Source organism: Ornithorhynchus anatinus, chromosome 3 (genome assembly GCF_004115215.2).
Source record: "Ornithorhynchus anatinus isolate Pmale09 chromosome 3, mOrnAna1.pri.v4, whole genome shotgun sequence".
In the NCBI taxonomy this organism is placed as follows: Eukaryota; Metazoa; Chordata; class Mammalia; order Monotremata; family Ornithorhynchidae; genus Ornithorhynchus; species Ornithorhynchus anatinus.
In genome coordinates, this window is record NC_041730.1 from 22,657,119 (window position 1) to 22,683,582 (window position 26,464).

General features: G+C 54.8%; 1 protein-coding gene across 1 annotated transcript in view; it reads right to left on the reverse strand.

Annotated features, from left to right (window-relative positions):
• Positions 1 to 3,755: 3,755 nt before the first annotated feature.
• Positions 3,756 to 26,464, reverse strand: part of CRY2 (cryptochrome circadian regulator 2) — a 29,923-nt gene continuing 7,214 nt past the window's right edge. The window contains exons 2-12 of the mRNA XM_007668038.2: positions 21,910 to 22,018; positions 19,190 to 19,332; positions 16,131 to 16,315; positions 15,433 to 15,521; positions 12,152 to 12,292; positions 10,679 to 10,990; positions 10,196 to 10,347; positions 8,108 to 8,310; positions 7,567 to 7,662; positions 6,996 to 7,143; positions 3,756 to 3,915 (exon numbers count right to left, since the gene is read on the reverse strand). Coding sequence (XP_007666228.2) covers positions 6,998 to 7,143; positions 7,567 to 7,662; positions 8,108 to 8,310; positions 10,196 to 10,347; positions 10,679 to 10,990; positions 12,152 to 12,292; positions 15,433 to 15,521; positions 16,131 to 16,315; positions 19,190 to 19,332; positions 21,910 to 22,018 — 1,576 coding nt within the window. The 3' untranslated portion in view covers positions 3,756 to 3,915; positions 6,996 to 6,997. The remainder of the gene's footprint in view (positions 3,916 to 6,995; positions 7,144 to 7,566; positions 7,663 to 8,107; positions 8,311 to 10,195; positions 10,348 to 10,678; positions 10,991 to 12,151; positions 12,293 to 15,432; positions 15,522 to 16,130; positions 16,316 to 19,189; positions 19,333 to 21,909; positions 22,019 to 26,464) is intronic.

Genomic DNA, 26,464 nt, shown 5'->3' on the forward strand with positions numbered 1-26,464 from the left:
ACCTGGCCCGGCCCAGCCCCCTTCCGCCACCTCCCCAGCTCTGAGTGGGAGCAAAAGCGAGAGGCGAGGCATTACTCCTCTTCCCATCTCACGGTCCTCAGGCCCCGGGCAGTGGGTCAAGCCCGTGACTGGGAGCAGCTGCTTCTTTCCAGTGAAGGCTACCGCTAAATGAGGGGCCGTGGGGAGAGGGCTGATCCCCCGACTGGCAAAGAACCATAAGAAGAAGAAGAATCATTACCCCATTTATTTTGTTAATGAGATGTACATCACCCTGATTCCATTTATTTGCTATTGTTTTAATGGGATGTTCTTCCCCTTGATTCTATTTATTGCCATCGTTCTTGTCTGTGTTTCCCCCGATTAGACCGTAAGCCCGTCGCTGGGCAGGGACCGTCTCTGTTACCGAGACGGTACGTTCCAAGGGCTTAGTACAGTGCTCTGCACATAGTAAGCGCTCAGTAAATACTACTGAATGAATGAACCATAAGAAAATTGGGATGGGGCGAGTGAGGGGCTCCAAAATGAGAAAAGCTTCCACCTTCTTGGGGACGTGCGCGCCAGCCCCGAAAGGGTGAGTGCCCCTCGGGGCACGACACCAGGACGCCCGATGACCATTCTAGGCAGTGGCGACCCAGTGAGTTGGGACCCTGGCTTTACCTGGGCACCAGGGAGGGGACACAGCCCCCAAACCCCGAAATTGGGGCAGGGTTGCCAGGTATCCAGCACCCACGGGGCTGGGATGACAGCAGCCCCATCGCGGCCCATGGTGGAAGGGCCGCCCCGACGCACGACAGAGCCAGAACCCGGCCTAGGGGCACCGGTACCTCTGTGAAAGAACCTCTGGCAGGTGGTGTGGCCGGAGAGAGCCAGAGCTACTCAGGGCCTCAGCTGGGCCGCTGGGGACCATGGGTGTAGGCGCTCAGCTAAGGCTCAGAAGCCAGAAATCACAGGGCCTCTTCTCCGTGGGAGAGCAGCTCCCCAGTCTCTCTGCGTCACCTTGGGGGCTGCTCCTTGCCTCCCTCCTTTAACCTCCGGGCCGTTCTTGGAGTCCGCTCAGCCTCGGGCCTCCCTCAGCCCTATCAGCTTACACCATGCCATACTCCCGACGGCCGCCCACAATCCAGACCACGGCAGAGCCAGGCCCAGGAGGGGCTGGACATTTATAAAACACGGACGTATCGACAGGCACGACCTTGGAGAAACACCCTGGCTTTCAAACAACAGGAATCGATTTCTCAAATCTCTTTCAGTGGACAAAATACATTTCCCCTGCTGCTGCCCATGCCCACAAGAGAGGGACAGGGCCCTCTCTGACCTGGGAAGAGAAGTGGAGCAAAGCCAGCCTTGGAAAGGCTGCTGACTGGCCTGGGCCAGGGCCTGGTCTCCCCGCACCAGCTGGACCAGTGGACCGTGGCCAGAGAATAAGTGCCACCTTGGCAGAATCTGCCACTTACACCTAAGACGTGGGCCTGGATGCCGGAGACAGTGAAGCGGGGGGGTGGGGTGGGGGTAGGGCTGCTTGGTTTATCTGGCTGAGTTGCTCTGGCCTTAACTAGATTTGGGAGCCAGGATTCTTTGAGGTGGACAGGGAGATGAAAACGATCCACGGACGTGAAAGGAACACAGAGACTTCACTCTTGTCCGACAGGCCGATGGAAGGCACCGGCTCCTCTCCTTTCCACCGCTCGGAAGCCACGGGCACACGCACGCTTGTCCTCCCAGCTGTGGTCTCTAGACGCGGACCACGCTGGGCTCCGCTCTAAAAAGTGGCTAGGATTCAAGCTACTGGCCAAAAGCTGAAGGGGCAGGGACATCCACTCTTTCTATTCCCTACTACAGCTTTTAGCCTCTCACACACCCTAGGCACATTTCATTTTTGCAATCTGAGGGGGCAGGAGAGGAGACCAAAAGCTCCTCGAAGACAATTTAGCTCTCAATCTAGCCCCACTTCTTCGTGAGCCCCTCTGTGGGTAGGGATCGTGCATACCAACTCTACTGAATTGTACTCTCCCAAGCGGGCAGAAAGTGCTCAATAGGCACCACTGATTGAAGAGAGAGACAGGTGCGTGACTCGAGATGGAGTAAGACAAGGGAAATTCATATCCGAGGCCATGAAGAAGCCCATCTCCTTGACAGCTGTTGGGTTCAGAACTGGACCTGGATCCCAGGGAATGGTCCCAGTGCAGGCCACAGGACCGAGGCCAGTGAACGAGGTGGGAACGGAAATGAAAGAGAGGTTTGGGAAGGTCAGACCAGCAGGGCTTTGACAAAGCCCTTCCAGGAACGGAGCGCACTTGGAGTTATACAGTTTTCAAAAACACCCCCTCCCCTACACCTTCAGCACAGACTAGAGGGCGGAAGGAAGGAAGACTAAGGTTGGCCCAACTGCAGCTCGTTCTGTTTGGAGCCTCACTCATTGAGCAGTGGTTGCTGGCCCTGTCAGGCAGGCCACGGGGTATGTCTATTGCTTTTTTTCTTGGGAGGGAGTGGGGTGTGGATGGGAGGAGGGAGAGAGGAGGAGAGGATGAGGAGAGAAGAGAAGGCACAGTCCTGGGAGGAAAGAGTCAACAGGAGGGACTTGGGGGCCAGAATGAGCCTCTCTCTCCCAGGAAGCTTTGCTCTTGCAGTTTCCAGGGGTGCTGGTTTGCTAGGGGGAAGGCCCCCACCACCCCCGACTCCCCAACGGGTACCAGCTACCACCCACCAGGACCGGATACAGTCTCCCAGCTCGGTGACCGAGGCCATGGCGACAGGTGCCTCAGCAACGGCTGGGAGGAGCCAGCCGTCCCCAAGCCGTCGAACCGCCCAGGCCGGGCCCGCTTTCTCCGTCGGCAGCCGTAGCCAGGAGTCCCCGGTGGCGAAATCTGCCTCCGTGGGGAAGACCCAGAGAAGGGATAACGGCTGGAACTCGGTCTCCTGCTGGGCTCCCTGGATTTCCCCAGCCCCACTCCCTCCCTCTAAGCCGGATGCTGTGGCTTATTGCTCTGATGGCACGCTTTTGCCCCATCCTGGCCCGATATTTTCAGAGACGTCATTTGGACACAGGAGATTCACACTCGGCCCCAGATGTCCAGGGAGAGCACCTTGAGGTCTCTGGTGAAGAACGTAGGTGTGAGGCGGGCAGGGGCAGGGAAAGGGGCTCTTGACCTCTCAGTTTAGTTAAAATGCCAGCCAGTGGCCTGGGCTGCTTGGATTTCCGCATCCCACAGGAAGCCGGGGCGGGGGGGGTGGCCTCCTGGGTAGCCAGAGACCCTCAGGTTCTGCTCTCTACTCTTTGCTCTACTGTAGGCCTGGGTTCTAACCTTGCCTCTGCCACTTGCCTGCTGGGCAGCAAGTCTTTTAACTTCTCTGCGCCGCAGTTACCGCATCTTTAGAACGGGGATTAAGATTGTGAGCCCCATGTGGGACGGGGGCTGTGTCCAACCTGATTATCTTGTAACTACCCCAGCGCTTAGAACAGTGCTTGCCACATAGTAAGCACTCACAAATACCATCACGATTATTATTATCATCATCACTATTAGAGTTCAGAGGGAGGGATGAGGAAGGGAGAGAAGTGTGAGAATCTCAGTAAAGGGTGGACGTCTCCATGGAGGGTGTCTCCATTTCTATTCAGGTTGGTGGCTGGCTCTTGAGGATTAGCTTCCCCACAGAGCCGGGGTATAGCATTTCCAATCTCTCTCTCACACACAAACACACCCATGCACCCACCCACACACACCCCTCCCTTCCCGTCTCCCCCCAGCCCCCTCCTCTTCATCCCCCAGCCGCCTCTCACACACACTCTCCCGCTCCAGGCCTCCTGCCATTTGTCTGCCTCTTCGGTGATTGTCCCTTTTAAAGGTCAATGACTCTGCTGCCATGGCTGCCGCCCCAGCACCCACTCTTCCTTCATGAAGCTCTGAGCCACTTCAGCTGGAAGGGAAAAACAAACGCAGAAAGGAAACATTTAGTAGGCATTTCCAGCCAGGAACCCAACCCCGACAGGACTGCGGGCCGCAAGGTGTCCAGATCGAGGATCAGGAGTTGGCTGAACTGGCAGGCCGGGTCCCCGAGACGCCCCCGGGGCATCACAAACTGGGACACGGAGCCACGCTGGCCCAGTCTCTTCAGAAGAGCCGGGAAGGGAAACCGGGAAGGGAAAGCCCAACCCTGGGCTGCAATCCTAACCCAGCTTTACGCTTTAGGCTGGGCTACAAGGAAAAAATTGGAAGAGAAGAAGTGTGGCCTAGTGGAAAAGGCACAGGCCTGGGAGCCAGAAGACCTGGGCTCTTATCCTGGCTCTGCCACTTGCCTGATGGGTGACCTTGGGCACCCCAAGTGCCTAGGACAGTGCTCGGCACACATTAAGAGCTCAACAAATACCCCAGTTAATTATTAGAAGAGGGAACTGCTGTAATCCCTTTACTCCTAAACCAACAGAGAGACTGAAAATGGGTCTGACTAATCTGAGGCCCAAGGTGATACGCCCATGGAACGGGCAGACTGGTCTCAAACAAGTCTGATTCATCGTGTTTGGCCCACAAAGGGAACTGCCCCAAAGTGAGGCAGCTAAAGGGAGGAAAGAGCTGTCGGCCCCTTAGATGGGATTTAAGTGAAATTCCACCTACTCGAACTGGAATGCCTGGACGGGGGAAAAATGTCACTTAGGGAAATGAATAATAATTATGGTACTCGGTAAGTGATTACTTGATAAACAGCTTGGACACAGTCCCCGTCCCACGTGAGCCTCACAATCTCAGAGGTGGGGTGGGGAGAGAAAACGGGGGTTTAGTCCCATTTCGCAGATGAGGTAACCGAGGCACCAAAAAGTTAAGTGACTTGTCCAAGGTCATAGAGCACATAAGTGGCAGAACCAGGATTAGAACCCGAATCCTCTGACTCCCAGGCCTGCACTCTTTCCACTAGGGCTTGTGACTTCTCTAAATTTAGGCACTGTGCGACGTGGATCAACGGGAGGTGGGAGCGGAAGAAAGATGAATCGCCCTACTATAGATGGGCGGATTACTTTTGAGCCGCCTCAGTGGGCTCGCAGAGGTCCCCTTTAAGTAGACAGCCCTGGAATGCTCCACATTAGGGCATTACTACCCTCCCCAGCCTCATTAAAGTGGAACAAAGCACCCACCAAACTAGAAAACTGCACGGACCACCAGCCCACCCACCCAGTAGGGCAGGACAGACGGCAGAAGGACAGCACTCCGTCCCTGGCAGCAATACAGGTTCTACCACTTGCCTGCTGCGTGACCTTGGGCAAGTCACTGCACTTCTCTGTGCCTCATTTTCCTCACCTGTAAAACGGGGACTAGATATCTGTCCTCCCTCTTCCTTAGACGGTGACCCCACTTGGGATGGGGATGGTGCTCGATCTGATTATCCATCTACCCCGGTGCTTGGCATATAGAAAGTATTAATTCTTCTTCTTATTACTACAGGCAGAGGGCCTGCACTAGTCACACTCTGTGTGCCACAGAAGGCGGGCATTGTATATAATCTGGTGTTGGTACTGTACTCTTAACATCTGCAGGAATAGAGGGCTGGGGAAATCAGACAAGGGCTTGCAGGCAGAGAGAGGAAGGAAGCACTAAAGGGAGGGGAAGCCCAGCTGGGGGTCTGGCACTAGGGAAAAAGCCCTCTAACAAAGGACAGGCAGAAAATCAATCTCAGCCATTCTTCAGCTGAGGGGCGGGGCGGGCATCGGGGGACTCCTTTCAGTCTGTCATTAACAAGAGAAATGAAGGAAAGACCTAAATCCTTGGGAGTTTAATGACTGACTGACAGGGGAGAGGGGGCTCTTCCCCTCCCCTTCCCCTGGCAAGCCTTGGGAAGGAAGAACTGAACTCACCACTCTGACCCTTACTTTGGAGCCCCAGAGGGTACAATATAAACCATATCAGCGCACTAGGGCCGACAAAAGAGAAAGGGCTAACGGTGATGACAAAAAGACAAGATCGGAACCAGACCCATCTCCCACTGGGGAGGGTCCTCCCTAAATCTCAATATGGAGTCGACCGGGGCTACCCGGAGGCTCTTTAGAGCGGAATCCTGGGGGGAGTGATGGGCAGCTCGTGCATAAGAGATACGAAATAAAAAGTGTGGGGGGGGGGGGATGGGAGATCGGCCTCCCCAGCTGACGGAAGCTGGCCTGGGCTTGCGGATGGCTATTAGTCGGGGAAAGGGAGAAACTTGGGCTCCCTGGGGCATGGGCCAGCAAAGGGAGCCAGTTGTGCATTTGAAGCAGCGTGGCTCAGTGGAAAGAGCCCGGGCTTGGGAGTCAGCGGTCATGGGTTCGAATGCCGCCTCAGCCACTCGTCAGCTGCGTGACTGTGGGCAAGTCACTTCACTTCTCTGGGCCTGTTACCTCATCTGTAAAATGGGGATGAAGACGGTGAGCCTCACGTGGGACCACCCGATGACCCTGTATCTCCCCCAGCGCTTAGAACAGTGCTCTGCACAGAGGAAGCGCTTAACAAATGCCAACGTTATTATTATTACAGAGTCGTTTCTTCCGAAGAATCGGTACTGCCCCCTGCTGTCTATCAGAAGAACAGAAGTCCGTTGGGGAAATCGAGAGGGACGATCCCGTTTTCCCGTTGGCCCCGGGAAGTGTTTCCCAGGTTGCTTATGCCCGTGCTCCAACTGGGCAACCTCTCAGCACTCTTTTGAAGAGTGGAAAGTGGTGCGTGTGTGTCCGTGTTTGCGTTTTCTTTTTCCCAGGGGAAAGAAGCAGCTAGAGAAAAAGGCATCCCGACCGTCAAAGAGAGAACGGCCCAATTGGGCTCCTAGAGGGTGACCCAGTTAACGTGCCCCGAGCTTCGGGCACCTACTCTGCCCGGACGAGCCATGAGGAGAAGGTTCCGGGTTTCCCCTCAGAGCCCGGCACGACTCTTAACCAGCTCCGGCTCCTCTGTCTCGCGTCCCAGAGGAGGCCGGTGCCCCCAGCCCCGCAGTCGTCCCGACTCGGCCCCCAGAAGCCGCTCCAGGGTGGCTCCACTCACCCTCAAGCGTCCTCGCCGGGCGGCTCTGGGCCGGGCCGCCCCGCCACTTTGGGTCGTTTGCAGAGCTCTTCGCCGGGCAGTCCCTCGGCCGCTTCCAGCTTGCGCTTGGGCGAAGCGGGGCCGTAGGGCGGCGGCGGCGGCCTGGGGGCTGTAGGGAACGGGAGGGTCAGGGTGAGTCCGGGACTCGGAGGCACCTGGGGACCGGTCGGAGTGGGTGCGTGACTGGAGGAGTGCCGGTCCGAGGGGCTTTTGGGGCTTCTAGGAGGGCAAGGCCAATCCCACGGGAGGTCCAGCGGGTCTTCTGCTCCTCTCTCTAGGGGGCTGCTTCTTTAAGATGCTTTCTGAGAGATCATCCTAACCCGGTTGGAGGCTTACGAGCCCCTGACCCCTTCTGACTGTCTGTTATGCCCCGCCGCTGCGTCGGCCCATGAATCCCCGAGCGGGGCCCACTGGGGCAATAGTTTCAGGAACAGACCTTCCCCGCCTGAGCCGTAAACGCACTGACCTCCATCCCCACCCCCCGGGGGCCCTCCCTGAGGGCTCGGTGCCCAGGCCGAGGGTGGCCACCCACCTGTGCTGATGTTGCTGCCACTGGCCTGGCCCAGGCCGGACTCTGCCGCCGCACTACTGAGGTCTTCCACACAGGAGGGGACGGAGGCCAGTAAGCCTAGGGGAGGACAAAAGGAGGAGGAGGAAAATCAGGAAGACGGGCTTCTCGACGGGACTCGAGAGCGGCAGGAAGAGGTGGGGCGGCACCTGGGACGAGGGGCTTCCGCCCAGGGAGGGCCTCGGCCCCCACCGGCCCGGCTGAGTCCGAGGACTTGGGCCTAGGGAACCGAGAGGAAAGATCCCGAGACGGGGAAGATTGGCGAGAGTGGCAGCAAAACTGTAAGCTCGTGGTGGGCAGGGAATGTGGCTGTTTACTGTTCTACTGCACTCTCCAAGAGCTCAGTACGGTGCTTCGCACACAGCGAGCGCTCGATAAATACAACTGAACGAACGAACGAAAGGCAAAGGTTTCCTCGTGACTGGGAGAGAGTTGGGGAGGGGCTGCCTGTCTCCTGGGTCGCTGGGGAGGGGGCGGGGAGGCCCGCGCTCTCGCCGCTACTCACAGAGACCCCGGTAGCGGGAGAGCTGCTGATAGATCTGCTTCATGCGCTCGATGTTGAGCCGGCTGGTCTCGGCATGGTTGACGATGGGCCGGGGGTAGTCGACCCCGATGACGCACTTGGCCGCCTTCTGAACCGACTCAGGGGCGTTCCAGGGCTCGTAGATGTAGCGCGAGGGGAACGCCTTCAGTTTGGGCAGGTACCGCCTAAAACCCAACAGACAATTACTTCCACGAGGCAACCGCTCTCGCACCTTTCAAAGCCTTACTGAAGTCACATCTCCTCCAAAAGGCCTTTCTTGACTAAGCCCTCCTCTCCGTTTCTCCCACTCCCACCCTGACTTGCTCCCTTTATCCATCCCCCGTCCCAGCCCCACAACACTTACGTACATATCTGTAATTTATTTATTTATATTAATGTCAGTCTCCCCCTCTAGCCTATACGCTCCTTGTGGGCAAGGAACGTGACGGTTTATTGTTATACGGTACTCTCCCGAACGGTCAGTACAGTGCTCCGCACACAGTAAACGCTCAATAAATATGACTGACTACTGGCTTAGAGCGGCAGCATGGCTCAGTGGAAAGAGCCCGGGCTTGGGAATCAGAGGTCGTGGGTTCGGATCCCGCATCTGCCACTTGTCAGCTGGGTGACTGTGGGCGAGTCACTTCACTTCTCTGTGCCTCAGTTCCCTCATCTGTAAAATGGGGATTAACTGCGAGCCTCACGTGGGACAACCTGATTACCCTGCATCTCCCCCAGCGCTCAGAACAGTGCTCTGCACATAGTAAGCGCTTAACAAATACCAACATCATTATTGTCAACTGTGGGACCTTGGGCAATTCGCTTCACTTCTCTGGGCCTCAGTTCCCTCATCTGTAAAATGGGGATGAAGACTGTGAGCCCCACGTGGGATAACCTGATTACCTTGTATCTACCCTAGTGCTTAGAACAGTGCTTGGCACATAGTAAGCGCTTAACAAATACCATAATTATCATTACCACAACTGACCGACTGACCCCCAAGCCAGAGCCTTAGGGCGCCCTTCGGGGAGGCCTTGCCTCTCGCAGCCCCAGCCCGAGTCCCCGCTTGACATCGGTCAGTCGATCAATGGGATTTGTTGAGTGCTTACTGTGTGCAGAGCACTGTACGAAGCTCTTGGGAGAGAACAATACAACAGAGTCGGCAGGCACGATCCCTGTCCTGGAGGAGCTTACAGTCTAGTGATGAGACAGATATTTAAAATAAATCACAGACAGGGAAAACAGCAGAGCATACGGATATAAGTACCTAAGTACTGTGGGGCTGGGGAAGGGTGACTATCAAAGAGCTTAAAGGGTACAAACCCAAATGCAACAGGCGATACCAAAGGGAAGGAGAATAAGATGGGGAGAGAAGTCAGTTGGGAAGGCTACTTGGAAGATACCTCCTTCAAGGAAAGAGCAGGAGAGAAACAGCGTGGCCTCATGAGTAGAGCACAGGTCTGGGAGTCAGAAGGACCTGGGTTCTAATCTAATCTGCCTCGCATATGCTGGGTGACCTTGGGAAAGCCACTTAACTTGCCCAAGAAGTTAAGAGAAGCAACGTGGCTTAGTGGAAAGAGCCCGGGCTTGGGAGTCAGAGGACGTGGGTTCTAATCCCACCTCCGCCACTTGTCTGCTGCGTGACCTTTGGCAGGTCACTTCACTTCTCTGTGCCTCGGTTAGCTCATCTGTAAAATGGGGATTAAAAGTGTTAGCCCCATGTGGACCAACTCGATTACCCTGCATCTACCCCAGCGCTTAGAACAGTGCTTGGCACATAGTAAGCGCTTAACGAACACCATCATTATTAGTAACTTCTCTGTGCCTCGGTTACCTCACCTATAGAATGGGGATTAAGACTGTGAGCCCCACGTAAGGCGTGGACTTTGTCCAACCCAATTACCTCGTATTGATCCCAGTGCTTGGGACGGTTCCTGGCACATAGTAAACACTTAACAAATACCATTTAAAAAAATTAAAACGGGAAGGGGGGAAGACCAGGGCTGGGGAGTCTGGGGCTCGAGCTCGAGAGAGGAGTCTTTCCAGGAGGGGCTGGGCCCGCGTGCCCACCTGATGAAGTCTCCGCTGGGGTCGGTGCGCCGGCCGAAGCCCACGGGGCAATAGCAGTGGAAAAACTGTTGGAAGAAAGCGCTGCAGGACAACCACATCCAACTGCCCGCGTTCACGCTGAAGTCCGCATCCAGCAGCAGCTCGTCGAACACCTGCGGAGGGCAGAGACCGGGGAGTCGGCACCCGACAGGCCTGCCGCTCCGCTTTTTCACGGGCAAATCTTCCCCGGCTCACGTAGAGGGCAGATCAAAAAAAGCGGTCTGCTAAAGGGCTGGCGGGGAGCCATATAAAAGGAGCTCTCCCGCCCGGGAGCCCGGAGACACCCACCCTGGCACGTTCCTCCCGGCTGACTTCAATCAATCAATCGCCGTACTAAGCGCTTGGGAGAGCACAATACCACCATACCGCCGGCCCACGACAAGCCTCCCGCCTGGCTCCCGGCCAAGTCTGCCCATCCCGGCTCGGATCCGGGGGGAGACTCACCCGGACGCCGCTCTCCCAGCTGACCCAGAGGTCCCCTCGGGTGAGGAAGCAGGCCACGGCGTGCCTGGCCAGATGGTGGATCCAGCCCTCCTGCCTCAGCTGGGTCATGATGGCGTCAATCCAGGGGAAGCCCGTCTTGCCCTCTGCCCACTTGGCCAGGGCTTCCGGGTTGCGGTCCCAGGGGATCTGGATGCAGATGGGGTTCCCTTCCATCCGATCGAACCTGGGGTTGTTGGTGGCTGCCGTGTAGAAAAACTCCCGCCAGAGCAGCTGCCCGTACAGGGAGAGTGGAGGCGTGCTGTTCCGTTTCACCTGGAGGGAGACGAGTCGCAGAGGGGCATTTAACTCTCACCGGTCAGCTCGAGCAGCACCGATGCCCGGCGTTAGTCCCTGGACTCCAGAGATAGATGGAAGCCATTCTGGATTTGGCACCCCCCGGATTCTTGGGTTTCCCCCGCTCCCCAAAATTCAAGATGGTGGCACCACGTGCCCATAAGGTGTGCTTGACTGCCAACTTCTACTTGAGCGAGGGGCCCAGAATGCTGGCTGACACCCCGCCGAGCGGCCACGTGGCTGAAGTCAGCAAAGCGAGAGAGGGGTTGACCAGGATTGCCGTGACTGGGTTACCCCCGTCGACAAGCCACCTCTGGGCCTCAGAGTCACTTCTTCAGCCCTACTGTGCTCTTTTCAACTAAAATGTGTGTAAAAAATAAGGCATCCACTGCATTTAGATTAGGCTAAGCCTGTCCCGAAAGCAGCCCGAACCTCAGCCTAAACTAGGAAAGTCTGGATGCGACTCTTCTTCTTTGCTGCTTCAAGAAAATGACATTTAACCACTTGAGATTCTATAAGATTGGGATGGGTGGGCTCATAAACCCTGGACCCCAACCCTATCTCTGAAAAAGGCCAATTTAATTAATTTAGGTTATTGCCTGTATTTTTAAATTTACTTCTAAGCCTCCCGCAATAACCTTGGATTTGTTTCCTGGTTTAGAACTGGCCTGGGTGACTTGGGCAAGTCACCCAAGTACCTTCGCAACTTAAGGCGGAGATAACCAGAGCACGGGCTTGGGAGTCAGAGGTCGTGGGTTCTAATCCCAGCTCCGGCCCCTGTCAGCTGTGTGACTTCGGGCAAGTCACTTAACTTCTCTGTGCCTCAGGTACCTCATCTGTAAAAAGGGAATTAAGAATGTGAGCCCCACCTGGGACAACCTGATTCCCTTGTATGTCCCCCAGCGCTTAAAACAGTGCTTGGCACGTAGTAAGCGCTTCACAAACGCCATCATTATTATTATTACAACTGACCCAGAGAGGGGAAGGAGCTCTGCTTTCTACCCCACCCCTGAGAAGAACAAGTAAATCTGAACAGGAAGAAAAGCCCAAATAGCCCTGGGACAATTGGAAAGAGTGTGTGTTTGGGGGGGCGGGGAAAGGGGAGGGCAAAGAGGGGTGGGGGGGTGGGGGTCTAGTTACCTTCTTGTACAGGTCCCAGAGGCGGTAGTAGAAGAGGCGGCAGGAGAGGCAACCGAAGCGAAGGTAGGGGCTGAGTCCGGTGGGGCTGGCCAGCAGAGAGTTGGCGTTCATCCTCGGCCTCTCATAATTGGCCACCCAGGCCTGGGAGAAGAGGGAAGGGGCGAGAGGTGGGCGAGGGGTCAGGGAGCAGGAAAAGGTTCCAAGGAAGCTCACTGCCTCCCTTTACTCGGGCAGAGAACAAGGGCCCACGCTGTCTTGGGGCTCCTGGCCGGAGTTCCACCCATGGGAGAGTAAGTATAATGTTTTACAATTTCATAAGATGACCAAATTTGAACTGTTTTATGTTTCAAACGATTCTACTTTCCAGGGCACTTTTTTATATTCTGTCTCTTTTTCCTCTCCCTGGCATCATTTTGAAATCATATCCTGCTTTTTCTAATCACGAAAGTCTTCCTCTTAATTTTGGGCCCGTAAACTACCCGGTCTTGGGTGAGCCAATTGGCTAGATTATTGATTCTATCATATTCTTTTCTTTGATTAGGATATACTAAGCCCTTACCATATTCTGGGTAGCTTAAATAATATTCAGTTCATAACAGTGCCTGTCCTTTACTCATAATAATAATGATAATGTTGGTATTTGTACAGCGCTTACTATGTGCAGAGCACTGTTCTAAGCGCTGAGGTAGATGCAAGGTCAACAGGTTGTCCCATGTGAGGCTCAAAGTCTTCATTCCCATTTTGCAGATGGGCTAACTGAGGCCCAGAGAAGTTAAGTGACTTGCCCACAGTCACACAACTGACAAGTGGCAGAGCCGGGATTCGAACCCATGACCTGTGACTCCCAAGCCCGGGCTCCTTCCACTGAGCCACGCTGCTTCTCGTTCATTTTAGGTGACCCCTGTTAGTTAAGTAATCCTGCCCTTTTCCCTTCCTGTCTTCTCGACTGTATGTTCCTCGTGGGAGGGGATAACAATAATAATGTTGGGATTTGTTAAGCGCTTACTAGGTGCCGAGCACTGTTCTAAGCGCTCGGGGGGAGATACCGGGCGATCAGGTTGTCCCACGTGGGGCTCACGCACTTTGAATCCCCATTTTACGCATGAGGGAACTGAGGCGCAGAGAAGTGAAGTGACTTGCCCACAGTCACACGGCTGACAGGCGGCGGAGCCGGGAGTCGAACCCGTGACCTCTGACTCCGAAGCCCAGGCTCTTTCCACTGAGCCACGCTGCTTCTCATGCTTAGAACAGTGTCAGTCACATAGTAAGGGCTTAACAAATACCATTTAAACCCCCCCCTAACCCCTGACTCTTTTATTGTACTCTCCTGAGCGCTCAGTACAGTGCTTTGCACATAGTGAGCACCACTGAATTCCCAGGAAAAACAATGCCAGCACAGCTCTTCTTGGTCCGGCCACCAGATGGCCAGCAACCCCTCATTTAGCAGGGAGCTAAATCCCAATCCTTTCCCTGGGAAACCAATTATTCCAATATCCTTCCCAGGACTACTTTTCTGACGCCTTACCTAGATTTCTCTCTGCCTTCCTTTTCTCCACACTCCACTCGTATCCCCAACCCTGAAACTGGGTGAATTAGTCCCCTGCCTCGGGCCTTCCATCCTCCACGTCCGTCCAACGGTATCTCCTCGCGTGGCTCGGTGGAAAGAGCCTGGGCTTGGGAGTCAGAGGTCAAGGGTTCGAATCCCGGCTCCGCCACTAGTTAGCCGGGTGACTGTGGGCAAGTCACTTCACCTCTCTGTGCCTCAGTTACCTCATCTGTAAAATGAGGGTTAACTGTGAGCCTCACGTGGGACAACCTGATGACCCTACATCTACCCCAGCGCTTAGAACAGTGCTCTGCACATAGTAAGCGCTTAACGAATACCAACATCATTTTCATTCCCGTGATTTTTTTTCCAGTTTCCCCGACTTGTCTCTGGTTCCTGCGACCCTCTTCTCTCCTCTGCTGCCTAGGCCTCTGCCCCGCTCCTACTTGATCCCGAGAGTCCGTAGTGACGTTTCCGGGGCCGGGGTGGGAGAAACAGACCGTTCTCTCTCTCTGCTCTAGTCGGGAGACGGCCGCTCCCCCGGTACCCAGGACTCGGTGCTAGTCTCAGCCCTGCCGGGGGCCTGAAATGGGCCACCGTCCGGCCCCACTTCAAGCTGGTTCCGAGACCCGGGGGCATGAAGCTTAGCGGTAAGAGCCCGGGCTTGGGAGTCGGAGGTCGTGGGTTCCAATCCCGGCTCTGCTCAGCCGTGTGACTTCGGGCAAGTCACTTAACTTCTCTGTGCCTCAGTTACCTCATCTGTAAAATGGGGATTAGGACTGCGAGTCCCACGTGGGACAACCTGATGACCCTGCAGCTACACCAGTGCTGAGAACAGTTCTTGGCACATAGTAAGCGCTTAAATACCATCATCAGGAGCAGCGGGGCTTAGTGGACAGAGCCCAGGCTTGGGGGGAGTCAGGGGTCATGGGTTCTAATCCCGGCTCTACCGCTTATCTGCTGTGTGATCTTGGGCAAGTCACTTAACCTCTCTGGGCCTCAGTTCCCTCACCTGCAAAATGGGGATTAAGACTGTGAGCCCCGTGTGGGACAATCTGATTACCCTGTAACTACCCCAGCCCTTAGAACAGGGCTCGGCACATAGTAAGTGCTTAATAGATACCATCATATTTATTAGAGAAGCAGTGTGGCTCAGTGGAAAGAGCACGGGCTTTGGAGTCAGAGGTCATGAGTTCGAATGCCGGCTCTGCCACTTGTCAGCTGACTGCGGGCAAGTCACTTAACTTCTCTGGGCCTCAGTTACCTCATCTGTAAAATGGGGATTAAGACGGTGAGCCCCAGGTGGGACATCCTGATTCCCCTATGTCTACCCCAGCGCTTAGAACAGTGCTCTGCACATAGTAAGCGCTTAACAGATACCGACATTATCATCATCATCCTTATTATTATTATTATGTTTAAACCATGCTGGCTCTTGATACAGTGCAGTGCAAGTAGTTTCCCTTCTCCGGCTGCCGGGAACTCTCCAGGCTCCCTGCACTGGGTCAGGAGCGTGGCCCGGAGTTTAACGAAGCCCTGGAGAGAGAGAGAGACCCCAGAGGAGACCGGCATAAGCTAAAATTTCTGCTGCCCAGCCCAGATTCGTCTGAGCTTAGCCTATGCCAAGGCGATGAGCGCAGGGGGCCAGAGCCCGCTTGATTCTCTCAGAAAACCCGATGTGTTATTGTACCTGGTATCGCTTTATCGGCCTCCCCTGGCTCGCAGGGCATCTCACCTTCCTTTCCAAGTGCTTGTCTAGCCGGGCCAGGGCTTCGGTTTCTCCTCCTTGCCAAACGGCCGGGCCGAGACCGTCTGTGGGGAATCCTGTAGGGGGACAGGTGGGTCACAAGCCCGGAGTCTGGGCCGCTCCAGCAAGGTGCCGGAGCCCTTCGGCTCATCACTGTGCGGTCTCTCTGGGGCCAGATGGAGGTGTTTGAAATAGGAGGTTCAAGAAACCGTCACACACATCCCCATCTATCCTCCCGTGTCAGCCTGTCACCAGCCGTCGACCCTCTCCCTCCCTCCCCGAAGGCCAACATCACCCCCCGAGGCAGGGCCTTCCGTAGACCAGCCTGGACCCGCTCTATCCAAGATCGGCCGAGAGGAATCATGGAACGGGGAGGGAGAGAGGCTCACTTCTCTGGGGTAAAAACACAGAAGAAGACACGTCTGTGGTCAATTAACCTGCGATCAGGCTTGGGCAGTACTGACGGTTCTTCTGCTCCATCCCAGGACCCCAGAGACACTAAAGGAGACCAGCAGAGCCCACGGGCCCTGGGGAGTCGCCGGGCAGTTCCCCGACGAGGAGGTGCCAACTTCTCCGGGGGGCGACTACGCTCAGAGAAGCCGCTGCGGAGGGGGCCGGGCTTCGGAAGTGGGGAGGTGAGGGGCAGAGGAGGGAATGAGTCGCGGCCCTCTAGCTGGGCCACCCACCCAGTTCTTCCAGGGACGGCACGCCGTAGGTGTCGTCGTGGTTGTCCTGGATCTCCGCTTTGCAGCCCTCCATCTGCTGGCTCGTCACGCAGCTCACCGGCTTCTTGGGCAGCTCCATGCGGCTGATGATGGCCTGGAAGCGCTTGTAGGTCAGGGGTGGCTTCTGGCCATTCAGCTCGATGATTCTGGAGACCCGAAGCACAGCCAACGCGAACCCTCGAGCACCGTGGCCCCGGCGAGGGTGCCCTACCTGGGAACCTCCTGTGGCACCTTCCTTTCCAGAACACCATCCCTTCTCCCCCCGGCCTCATTTTGCCCGTCGATGGGCAGGGATCGTCTCTATCTGTTGCCGAATTGTACATTCTAAGCGCTTAGTACAGTGCTCTGCACGTAGTAAGCGCTCAATAAACACTATTTGCCCACCGAACGTTGCCAGGAGAGAAAGGGGGCCAAAAAATGGAGTACACCCAGTCTGCAGTGAGGGAAACTGAGGTGGTTTCCCCAGGTTTCCGAGCAGAGCAGCAGTAGCAGGGATTAGCTCCCTGGCTCCTTTCTCCTAATTGTTCCGCGGTCATACGAGGACGTGACCATCTCCGACTCGCAACCAGCGGGTCCCCCATCTAGTGCATCGGAACCCCCGTGGGCCTCCCCGCCGTCAGTCGGGGGGAGACTTGCTCCTGTAGGGGTGGGGTCCGGGGCAGCTGGCAGAACCTGAGGGCACCCAACCCCCACCTGCTCACAGCTGGAGGAGGGAGTCTTCAGCGAGAAGCAGCGTGGCCCAGTGGGAAGAGCCCGGGCTTGGGAGTCAGAGGTCGTGGGTTCGAATCCCGGCTCCGCCGCTTTGTCAGCTGTGTGACTGTGGGCGAGTCACTTCACTTCTCTGGGCCTCAGTTCCCTCATCTGGAAAATGGGGATGAAGACTGCGAGCCTCACGTGGGACAACCTCATTCCCCTGTATCCACCCCGGCGCTCAGAACGGCGCTCTGCACGTAGTAAGCGCTTAACAAATACCAACGTTATGATTATTATTCAGCCGGTCCCGCAGGCAGACGGCAGCCCCCGGGAAGGCCTCTACTCTCTCTCTGCCTCCATCCCTGACCCCCCCACGGAAGGCCTGAGGGTCGGGAGGCAGTGTGGCTCCATGCCTGGAGCCATCTTGACCCAGATAGATCTGCAGAGAATACGGCTCTTGGAGCAGGAGGGAATTCTGGGATGGCTTAAGCTTGAGGGACGTCCCGCTGTGGGAGGAGGTCACTCAGGGCAGCTCGGCCGCCGGGGGGGGGGGGGGGGGAAGGGAACGAGCGAACCGATGGCCAGCCGCGGACGGTCCGGTTGTATAAATCCCGGAGGAAGGCTCCGGGCCACACGGCTGAGCTCTCGGTGACCTCTGCGGCCAAGCATCAGCTCACAGCAGGGCTGAGGGATTAAGCTCTTCATCCTTTTTTTGGTTTTTTTTGCTGCGCGGGAAAGACTACGAGGTGGAGCTGGTCCCTCTGCCTCTCCCCTTCCTCTGGCACGCGGCCAAGGGGAGGAGCTCCACGCCTGGCGTCTCTCTCCCGCTGGCCTCGCTCACATGTGAGGCTGCGGGACCTGGCTTGCCAGCGGCCTCCAGTAGGTACGTCTACCGGCCGCTTACCCGTCGGGCTCTGCAGCAGCAGCAGGGAGGAGAGGAGCTCCCAGCCATGAGGAGGGAGGGACGGGGGAGGCAGAGGGATGGAGGGAGGCGAAAGGAGGGAGGGAGGGAGTTTCTCCTCCTCCAATTGCACTAAATCATACTGATAATAGTTATAATCATCATCATCATGATACTCGTTAGGCACTATGTTCCAAGCACCGTGGCAGATAGGTTCATCACGTTGGACACAGTCCCTGTTTCACATGGGGCTCACGCTGCTAATCCCCATTTCACAGATGAGGTAACTGAGGCTCAGAGAAGTGACTGGTCCACGGTCACGCAGCAGACAGGGGCAGGGCCGGGACTAGAACTCAGGTTCTTCTGGCTCCCGTGTTCTATCCACTGAGCCACGCTGCTTCTCATTTAATAATAATAATAATGTTGGTATTTGTTAAGCGCTTACTATGTGCCGGGCACTGTTCTAAGCGCCGGGGTAGATGCAGGGTGATCAGGTTGTCCCACGTGAGGCTCACGGTTAATCCCCATTTTACAGATGAGGGAACTGAGGCCCAGAGAAGTGAAGTGACTCGCCCACGGTCGCCCAGGTGACAAGTGGCGGGGCCGGGATTCGAACCCATGACCTCGGACTCCCAAGCCCGGGCTCTTTCCACTGAGCCACGCTGCTTCTCTGCGGGGGGGGGGGGGGGTTGGTTGGTGGAGGATGAGTTTAGTGGCAGCTTGCGAAAGCATTCAGCCTTGGCCTGTTAGGGGACAAGGTGAGTAGTGTGGCCTGGAAGCCCAGATGGACAGAGGGATGGAGCAGCAAGTGGCCTATGAGGGCAGAGCTAAGGGTGAGGCGGACAGGCTCGGAGCAGGGAAGAGAGGCGATCAGACGGGACTGTGCCACGGCCTCGACAGCCTCGGGGAAGTGTGAGCTGGGAGTAGATGCCTCTCGGCCCTCATGATGATAATAATCATGGTATTTGTTAAGCTCTTACTGTGTGCCCAGCACCGTTCTAAGCGCTGGGGTAGATAACGCGCTTATCAGGTTGTCCCATGTGGGGCTCACAGAGAAGTTAAGTGACTTGCCCGACGGCACACAGCTGGGCAAAAGGCGGAGTCGGGATTAGAACCCACCACCTCTGCCTCCCAAGCCCGCGCTCTTTCCGCTAAGCCAGGCTGCTTCTCGGGAGGCTGGCCCTGAACCTGAAGTGCCTCTCTGCTGCCCAGTGGAGCTCTCAGAGGGGGAGCGTTTTTAAAGATCTGCTTAGCCCTACGGCGGCCGCCGGTCCTCCCGTCCTCCGGAGGGAAAGGCAACGCACCCGATATCCACAGCCGCTCTGCCTTTCCCACCTTTCCTCTGGACCACCCTGCAACCTGCTTGGGGGGCTCGCCTGAGTGCCCCCGACCTACCTCGAGGGCAGCTCGTCACCAGAACCCTCACCTGTCCAGGTCATAGAGCGTGTGAGAATTCTCCGTCACCACCTCCACGCCAGCTTCCTTGGCCATCTTGACGATGGCAGCGTCCCGCTCCTTCCCGAAGGGCTCCGAGTCGTATTCGAAGGTCAGGCGGGTCACACCCCATTCCTGTGGGCAGAGTCCCTGTCACGGGCTGGGTCGGGGGTTGCCTGCCCTCCCGCCCCTCCCACCCTAGGGCGGCAGGAAGATGGAGATGCGGGAGGCGGTCGGGGAGAGCGCGGGATGGAAGAGTCCTGGAACTCCACGGCAACAGCGGAAACCCTGGCGGGACCGGAACCACTCTGGGACGGGACAGGAATTTGGAGGGCTCATGCCACGTCCCCCGTACCGGAGTGAAGGCGGGAGAGCGGCGGCGCCCCGGACTCGGAGTGTGAGACGGGGAGGGGCTCGAACCAACCCATCTGGGTGTTTTTTGCTCGTAGGAAGAAGCAGGGTGCTGAGGTGATTCACGCAGGGCCTAGAAATATTGCTCTGAGAGGATTCCAGCCTGCATATCCCTGGCAAGAACAGCAGCTGACTCACTGAGGGGGGAGGGGAATCAGAGAAAATGGAGCAGGATCTCCACCTCCCACAGGCCCTGCCAAACACTTTCAGAGTGCGGCGCGGCCCTGCAAACCCGTGGCCTAGTTTCCTTGGCGAACCTGGGCTACGCCGGGCTGCTTAATGGTCTCCATGGCGACGTTCTCCACCTCCCCCACCAACCAAAGCAGAGGCAAACAGACAGAGCTGACAGGCCCGCGGGATACTGCCGGCACGGTACGGCTGCTCCAACCTCTGAACCGTAGTCTCCTTGCCCAGCCCCCGTCCCACTCCAAAGGTCAGAGGAAGCCGGACAGGCAAGCTTTCCGACGAAGACAGAGCTTGGGATTTTCTTCCCCATCTCACCCAACCCCACGGCTAATCTCTTTTTGCATATTTGATCTCCAGATGGAAAAGACTTATAAACAGCCAGTGCTGGGGAGGAAGTGGACCTGAGGCAGGGCTGGTCAGTCAGCACTATAGGCCCCAGGGATGAATACCAGGGAAAGCAGTGATTCCAGACGAAGATTCCCGGGCAATGATGTCCCAAATGCATCAGGGAACGTGCCTAGGCCTGTGCTGCTTTGACTCTTCTCCCCCTCAGCTACTTCCTGGAGGCCGGCGCGGTCTGCCCTGACTCTGGGAAGCGCAGATCGAGGCTGGAAATGGTCTGAGGGTTTTGCCCCTATCCAGATTGGACTATCGGTGGAGAGAAAGTGCATGATGAAATTGTTAAACACTCACTATGTGCCAAGCCCTGTACTAACTGGAGGAGAGGAACTTGAGGCGGCAGGTGCAAAGAGCTCGCTCAAGGATTTTGGAGAGGAATGACAGGAGGGAGAGGGGGCAAAAACTGGAGGGAGCCGTAGGGTCAAGGAAGGAGTTGGGTTTTTTTAGGATATCAGCTAATCGGGTTGGGCACAGTCCACGTCCCACATGGGACTCACAGTCTTAATCTCCATTTTACAGATGAGGTCACTGAGGCATAGAGAAGTGAAGCGACTTGTCTAAGGTCACACAACAGACACGTGGCGGAGCCAGGATTAGAATCCAGGTCCTTTGGAACTCTCAAACCCATGCTCCGTCTACTAGGTCACACTGCTTCTCATCTTCATCTGGACATTTATGGCCATCCATTCATGAAGCTGGAACCAAGCCAACTCTGGATCTCTGCTAAGGGCCCAGGGGAAGGAAGGGAGCAAATTCATCTCAAGAATTGCCCCAAAGCCCTCTGATTCCAAGGACGGCTTCCATCAACTGGACATCAGAGGGCTATTTCCAGGAGCTGGGAAACCGATGGCACGGTCAAACAAACAAGGCAACCAGCTGGATGAGTCGAAAGGGGCAACGATGCCCAAATTAGGTTGGCTTCTTCCTTTTCCGGCATCCACAGCTGAGCCAGAACGAGGGCATCTCCTGCTGACCAGAAAAACCTCAACCTAGACAGCGGCTTAGAGCCCCAAAGGAGAAACAACCTTTGACAATCTCACTGGCACGAGACAAGTGAAACACAGAAAGCAAGCCGGTAGCATCTGGCTTGAGAAACTGGTCAGATTTGTAACGATCTGTGCCTGGACGGAATGAGATTCAGCAAGAGAACTCCGACTTCCCAGAATTTACCCTCCATAAAGCTTCTACAAATAGCTCTTAGCAATTTGGCTAATTTGAGAGGCCCTGGCGGTTCAAGCTTTCAGTTCTCTTGCACAAAAACCCCCACCAAACTCTCAAGCTACTCCCCACCTAGACTGTAAGCGCTTAATGGGCAGGGATCACGTCTACCAACTCCACTGTATCGTCGTCGCCCAAGCACTTAGTACAGTGCTCTGTGTGCACTTAAATACTTAATAAATACCAGTGATTGAACACTGTCCCCAATCTTGGTTCAGCCATAACCATCTGCTTTCCCTAAGTCAAATCATCTAGAGATTGGTAACTCTCACAGCCCCTGGCCAAACCCATCCCTTTAACCTACCTCTGAGCAAAATCGAAGGAGAGCTCTTCCCCAGATTCAGGGGCAAATCCCAGGGTCATCGTTTTGGGGTGTCTGTTTATTGTACTCTCCCACATGCTTAGTACAGTGCTCTGCACACAGGAAGCTCTCAGTAAATATGATTGAATGAATGAATGGCCATGTTGCCTCCGTTTCGGGGCCTCTACACCTCTTACCTTGAAGAGCCTCGGGAACACATCTGTCGGTTGCCCCCGGACCACAAACAGGCGGGAGTTGAGTTTCCTCAAACTGGTGTCCAAATCTTCCAGAGACTGGAGCAGGAACCTGGAGGACCCAAATGGGGCTGGTTAATGGTAGGATTGGAAAGGATACCTCCCCGCTAAGGGAAGGGGAAACCAGGGACAAGCAAGGAGAGGTCATGGTATTTCAGGTGGAATAAACAAACTCCCAGGCATCATGCCCGGTGCCCCCAAGGCACAGATGGTACACTTCTCTGTAGTCCTGATGCCCTCTCAACTCAGCTAAAACTCACTTGGGCCAAATTAAGTTGGGACCATCTAGAAAAGAGGTTGGGAGTCATGGGACTTTGACTGTGAGCCCTTGTGGGCCAAGGGACTGTGTCTAACCAGGTTATCTGGTTACCTATCCCAGCACTTAAGTGCAGTGTTCGGTAGACACTAAGTGCTCGACAAAAACCACCACCATTACTATGGGACTGGGCATCCCGTTTGAGGCAGGAGGGCCGTGAATTTCCGAGTCTGGTCCCAACATCGAAAAGTCTCCGGAGGGATTCAGAAGGGTCATGCTTTTGGCGGGTTGGAGGGAAGATACCGGGCAGCCCAGGAGGAGCAGCAGGGAAAAAGTCAGGAAAACGTGACCGTAAAACCAAAACCTTGGTAGCAAGGAAAGAATCTCTCAGCTTCTATCTCTGACACTGTAGACTCATGACACAAAAGTCATTAGGGTGTCATCTTCTGTTCAGGCCACAGACAGTGATTCCCTGGAGCCTCAGAGATGATGACTCCCTTCTTTCAACACTTGCTCTGGAGCATGGATGGGCCTATAGAGAAACAGCATGGACTAGTGGAAAGAGCACGGGCGAGACAGTCAGAGTCCCTGGATTCCGACCCTTCTGGCTCTGCCACTTGTCTATGTGACCTTGGGCAAGTCATTTCACTTCCTTGTGCCTCAGTTCCCTCATCTGCAAAATGGGGATTCAATACCTGTCCTCCCTCTATTTAGACTGTGAGGCCCACGGGGAACCCGATTAACTTGCATCTACTCCAGGGCTCAGCGAAGTGCTTGGCACACAGTGAGCATTTGACAAACACCAGAATTACTATATATTTGGGGGGTGATTTTTTTAATGGCGTTTGTTAAGCACTTTCTGTCCGACAGGTACTGCACTAAATGCTGGGGTAGATCCAAGCTAATCATGTTGGACACAGTCCATGTCCCACAAGGGGCTCGTAATTCTTAATTCCTATATTACAGATGAAGTAAATGAGGAACAGAGAAGTTAAGTGACTTGTCCACGGTCACACAGCAGAACAGTGGCGGAGCAGGGCTTAGAACCTAGGCCTTCTAACGCCCTCATCTGTGCTCTACCCGCTAGGCCATACTGCTGCTCACATTCAGGCATCAGCTCTGCAAATCTCTCTTCAATCAAAGCGCCAAAGACCTCGGGCTCTTGGGCCACCAGATCTGTAGTCAGATTTCCCATTTTTGGCCACGGTTAACCACTTTAAACCACTATAACCCACCAAAGACCACAGTGGACATGACTCTGGACATCCCATAAATGCTAAAGCACCCTGGACAGCAGGCTAAGCCAGAACAGCTGGCTGGAGGGAGTCATCCTAAACAGACTCTGAAATTCTCAGAGAGTTTAGCTCCAAGGACCCACTCCCGGGGGGCCCTATTCATTTTAGAAGAGTGATTTATCCAGTAATTACCCCCTTAAAACAGACTGGGAACCCTAGATCCAGAGGCAAACAACTGTCCCAAATCCTGTGGCTTGAAATTGGAGCAGATCTCCTAATATGGATCCACATCCCAGTGTGGGAGAATCAATGATTCAAACGGTCTGGGTCCTGAGGGTGCAGAGGGAGTGGGGCCATATGGCTGAGTAGAGCTTAAAGGCTGGGTTCCTTTTCATTTTCTGGAATCAAGTGACCTGGCAGGGTGGCCCTTTAAACTCTTTGGGAGTTGGAAGAAGGTATTATATCCCTGGGTGCCCCCAATTTATGCTTCACCACTCAGGCTGCCCTTCCCCACTTTGCTCTTTAGTATCCTGCCTCTCAAAGCCCATTCCCGCATGTCACTGCACGCTATTGCTTCTCCCTGCGTGTAATTTCATGTAGGGTCTGTCTCCCCCACTCTACCCTAAGCTCCCCGAGGCCAGGGATCACGACTACTAATTCTATGGAAATTCTCCCCAGTGCTTAGCAGTGTTTTGCACTCACTAAATACACAATGAATACTACTGATTGATTGATGCCTACTTTTCCCTCCTGCACTAAAAATTGAAAAGTGACAACTGCATGTGTAAGCCTGCTCTTTTGAGACCTGCCTTTCTATACTTTGAGAAAGCCATCACTCAGGAAAGAGTGGAGTGGCTATGTCAAGTTGGGATATCACCATCACCACTTAATAAATACTGACTGGACAGCACACCTTCATTCTCTCTTTTTTTAAAATGGTTATTTTTTTTAAGCATTTACTGTGTGCCAGGCGCTGTTCTAAGCGCTGGGGTAGATACGAGTGAATCCGGCTAGACGCAGTCCATGTCCCACATGGGGCTCACAGTCTTAATCCTTAATACCAGTTAACGAGGTAACTGAGGCACACAGAGAAGTGAAGTGACCAGTCCAAGACCGTAGAGCAGACAAGCGGCAGAGCCGGGATTATAAGAAGCCAGTACTTCTGATTCCCAAGCCTGTGGTCTATCCACTGCGTCACGCTGTTCCTCTTGGGATGAAAGAGCAGCCCACCAGGGAAATAACTCCCGGTGCCACCTCAAATGTGTGCCCTGACACTTGCTCCGCTTCACTAGGCTCTGCGAACCCAAATGAGACAGAAACAATTTCTAAAATGCCACAAAAAGCTCTTTTATTAGTGATTTCCTCAAGCCAGCTTGAAGGACACCTTGCACCCCATCCAGTCAGAAAATCAGGACAGGCAGAGGAGGCCCTGGGGCGGAAGCACCCTCCCCAGCATTCTGCGCATTGGGGTAGCTGACAGAACTGCCAGCCTGTTCCTTTTCCTTACAGAATTACACTGCTCACAGTGAAGACTTGAGGAGAAGCGGCACGGCCTAGTTGGAAGGAGCTGGATCTTCACCACTTGTCTGCCTTGTGACCGGCCAGTCACTTCATTGTGCCTCAGTTCTCTCATCTGTAAAATGGGGAGCTAGACTGTGTCCAACCTGATTAGCTTGTATCTGTCCAAGTGCTCAGTACAGTGCCCGGCCCATAGTAAGCGCTTAAATACCATAAAACAAAAAACGAAACCAAGGAGGATCTCAGCCTCCGGGCCTCAACACTTCCTATCTGCCGGCCTGTTCTGGGCTTTAAGAGTACTCTAAAATCTGAAGGCCGGCCAAATGTAAAATAATTTGACGGTGGCAGGCCAGACATTTTAAAGCGGGAATGGCTCCTTTATGTCAGAGCTCTGAATTGTAGCCCTCAAGATGGCAGCACAGGAATGCACTCTGGGTTGTCAAGTTCTGGATGGACTCCATGTCCCAAAATGCAGATAAAGAGCTCTCCAGTCAGAAATTGGTCCCTTCTGGGGGAAGCTGGGGTGGGTGGGGGGCGTGGAGGGATGAAGACTGGGAGGTGGAGAAAGGAGACAGGCGGGGAAGGGAAATGTGGAAAGATGAGCAGCAACTGAGATGCTGCCGGGCCGCTCTGGATAAAATCCACTGTTTATTGCTTTTCCCCAGTCAACCTGTTGGGCACCGCTACTCCCCTCCCGGGCCTGAGATAAAGCCTAATGTTATTATTACATAATACTAAGGCAATCCCACAGAGGCTCGCTATGGCACAGTCTGTTTTCTTTCAAGAAAGGAAAACACAAGCCCTTTCCCTCAACCTTCTTCTGGCTTCGGGCCAACCTTGGGGTCCTTTTAAAGAGAAGAATATCTGCAAGTAAGAACCGAGGGGACGGGGGAAGGCTGCTGCACTTTGCTGGGAACACATGCAGGAAAACATAGACGGAGAAGCGGCATGGCCTAGGCCTGGGAATCGGAAGGAGCTGAGTTCTAATCCTGACCCCGTCACCTGTCCGCTGTGTGACCTGGGGCAAATCACTTGGCTTTTCTGGGCCTGTTACCTCCTCTGTAAAAGGGGGATTAAGAATGTGAGTCCCATGTGGGACAGGGACCGTGGACGACGTGAATGTCTGGTTCAGTGCCTGGCACGCAGGAGGGACCTAACAAATATTTTTTTTTTAAAAAAAGATAATACCATGTAAACTTTCTGTATCCATCTCCAAAGGCCAAATGGGGACATCGGAAGCTGTAGAAAGAACTGTCATAATACTAGAGGGCAATCAATCCATGGTATTTATTTCATGCTTACTGTGCAGGACTCTATACTAAGCATTTGAGAGCGTTAATATAATAGAGTCGGTAGACGTGTCCCTAGCATCGAGGAGCTTACAATCTAATGGGGGAGACGGCTGAATAAATTACATTTAGGGGAAATGGATATGTGCACAAAAGGTGTGGGGCGGGGGTGACTATCGATTGCTTAAGGGTGAATAAGG